The sequence below is a fragment of the Triticum aestivum genome, chromosome 2A, assembly GCF_018294505.1.
Source record: "Triticum aestivum cultivar Chinese Spring chromosome 2A, IWGSC CS RefSeq v2.1, whole genome shotgun sequence".
In the NCBI taxonomy this organism is placed as follows: domain Eukaryota; kingdom Viridiplantae; phylum Streptophyta; class Magnoliopsida; order Poales; family Poaceae; genus Triticum; species Triticum aestivum.
The window spans coordinates 558,369,504-558,371,490 of NC_057797.1; the positions used below are offsets into that span (position 1 = coordinate 558,369,504).

Below are 1,987 nucleotides of genomic sequence, written 5' to 3' on the forward strand. Positions count from 1 at the left end.
CGAGGACGAGCCAGCCTCGCGGTTGTGCTTCCCCTTGCGGCCGGAGTTCCAGAACCCCATGGCTGTGAGGCGGCCAGCCGGCGAGATCGAGGACGGGGAGAGGGAGAGCTAGGGTTTGGGGCATGTCGGGTTTCGAGGGGGCGTTGAGGGCTGGAGTGGGGAGTGTGGACGACCACCGGTCCACGGTTTCCCATTTAAGAAGGACGGTGGCCGTTTGCTGGGTGGATGGCAGGTGGGACCGGTCGCGCGTGCCATTAATGTTGGCTGGTGGGAGGTAGGTGGCCGCCTGCCACGCGGTCCCAAAACGGACAAGCGACGTGTCCGTTTGCTGCCCCTGCGACTCAAACCCGCACATGTTTGCGCTCGAAATGGGTTGGCCGAATATAAAACGGATCAAATAGGTTCAGATTGTCGCGCGCTGGGCCGTGGGATATGTCCGTTTTGCCTCAATCGGATGAGGCCGGATAAGATGGGACCGCGTGGTGGAGTTGGACTAATAGTATAATAGTATAGCCAGAAACAGAGGACCGAACATAGACCGGGATGATAAATAGACGTATACACCGAGAGCTGATGAACTGACACTGACAGGCTAACAGACAACTCATCCTCATTTGACCAACCAGATCGTTCCAGAACACAACGAACGCTGGCTTTATTTCCGGCGTGTCAATGCTAACAAGAGGCCGGCCAAAGCGAATCGCGCACATCGATCAATTCGTATCATGCTTTACAACAATATAAGTCTATCGCACGGGTGCAGTTCACGCTATGCCGCGGCGCGTGCATAGACTTCTCACAGAGCGGCGGCCCTGGCCTCGTGGCCCTTGGCAGCTGCCTGCTTGTCGCCGCAGTTGTCGACGGCGGCGTAGAGGCGGTAGGGCGAGGCGTCGGTAGCGAGCCACTGCTCGACGGTGAAGAGCTGCTGCGCGCAGCCCATGTGGGGCCCCGTGGCCGTGACCTCGACGTAGTTGCAGTACCAGCCGTGGTGCGCGCCGGCGCCATCGGAGGTGACGTTCGCCCAGCACGGCGCGCGCTCCATGCAGGGCCCGCGGCCGCTGAAGATGTCGAGGTTGCCGCGCTCGTAGTAGTCGTGGCCGGCGCCCATCATCCCGCCCCACTGCTCCAGGTCGGCGATCCGGACGCCCGTGCCGTCCGAGCCCAGCAGGGTCACGCCGATCGCCGAGTCCGTCCCGCCCTTCCAGATCGAGCCCGTCCGCACGTACACCGTGTACACGCACTGCTGCTCCGGGTCCGATAAGAGGCCGCCGGCGCCCGCGACCGCGATCGCTCTCTCCGACGACGCGTACGCCTAATTAGCCAGCGAGATACATGGTGTGAGAAATGATACGGAGATTTAACAAGTAGTAGAAGGGAGAGGCTTGTGGTAGAGCTTACCGCGGCAAAGAAGGAGACGAGGAGAAGGCAGGAGAGCTTCATGGCCGGCGACTTTCGATCCGGAAGTAAGCGACTGGGAACGATAAGGCGTGGCGCTATAAAGGGGATCGAGGGTGGACCCACTGGACAGTGACACTTTGGGGAAGTAGCTGGGGGAGTTGATTTTTTTTTTGTTAGGAGAATCCAATGTGGCATATTCTCCGAGCTTATATATATTTGTAATAGTAACTTATAGAAGTGTCTGAAAAAACATGTACAGGTCTGACAAGATCCGGAACCTGCACGATACACTGCTACGGCTACGTGAATCACGTAGCGGCCGAGACAGATTCGGATCCAATCTGGGCAGCTTCGCAAGTTATACGTACACCTACATCGAGTTTTTCTTTTTCTTTTTGAGAAATACGTATATCGAGTGATGCTCGCTGTATGCGCGTAAGAGGTATGGAGCTGGGCTGGAGTGGTGGCAACTGGCAAGCCAGGCATCGAGAAATTTAGATGTTTTCTTTTTCTTGGCCGGACCAAGTCAAGTATTGTTTTATCTGGAAGACACGTTTAAGGAGAAGGTTTTCAATGGCTGATGTGTGGA

General features: G+C 56.9%; 1 protein-coding gene across 1 annotated transcript; it reads right to left on the reverse strand.

The window, feature by feature from the left end:
• Positions 1-522: 522 nt before the first annotated feature.
• LOC123189403 (PLAT domain-containing protein 1) lies at positions 523-1,621 on the reverse strand. Its single transcript, XM_044601814.1, has 2 exons — positions 1,399-1,621; positions 523-1,312 (listed from the first exon to the last, which is right to left on the reverse strand). The coding sequence occupies exons 1-2, from the start codon at positions 1,591-1,593 to the stop codon at positions 797-799; spliced, it is 711 nt and encodes a 236-aa protein (XP_044457749.1). The 5' UTR covers positions 1,594-1,621; the 3' UTR covers positions 523-796.
• Between the last annotated feature and the right edge of the window lie 366 nt (positions 1,622-1,987).

Excerpts from the sequence above, each read along its gene's own strand:
- LOC123189403 (XM_044601814.1), bottom strand. The coding sequence starts at position 1,593 with ATGCCACATTGGATTCTCCTAACAAAAAAAAAATCAACTCCCCCAGCT. Across the intron at positions 1,313-1,398 it reads TCGTCTCCTTCTTTGCCGCG|GCGTACGCGTCGTCGGAGAG; the intron begins GTAAGCTCTACC and ends CTGGCTAATTAG.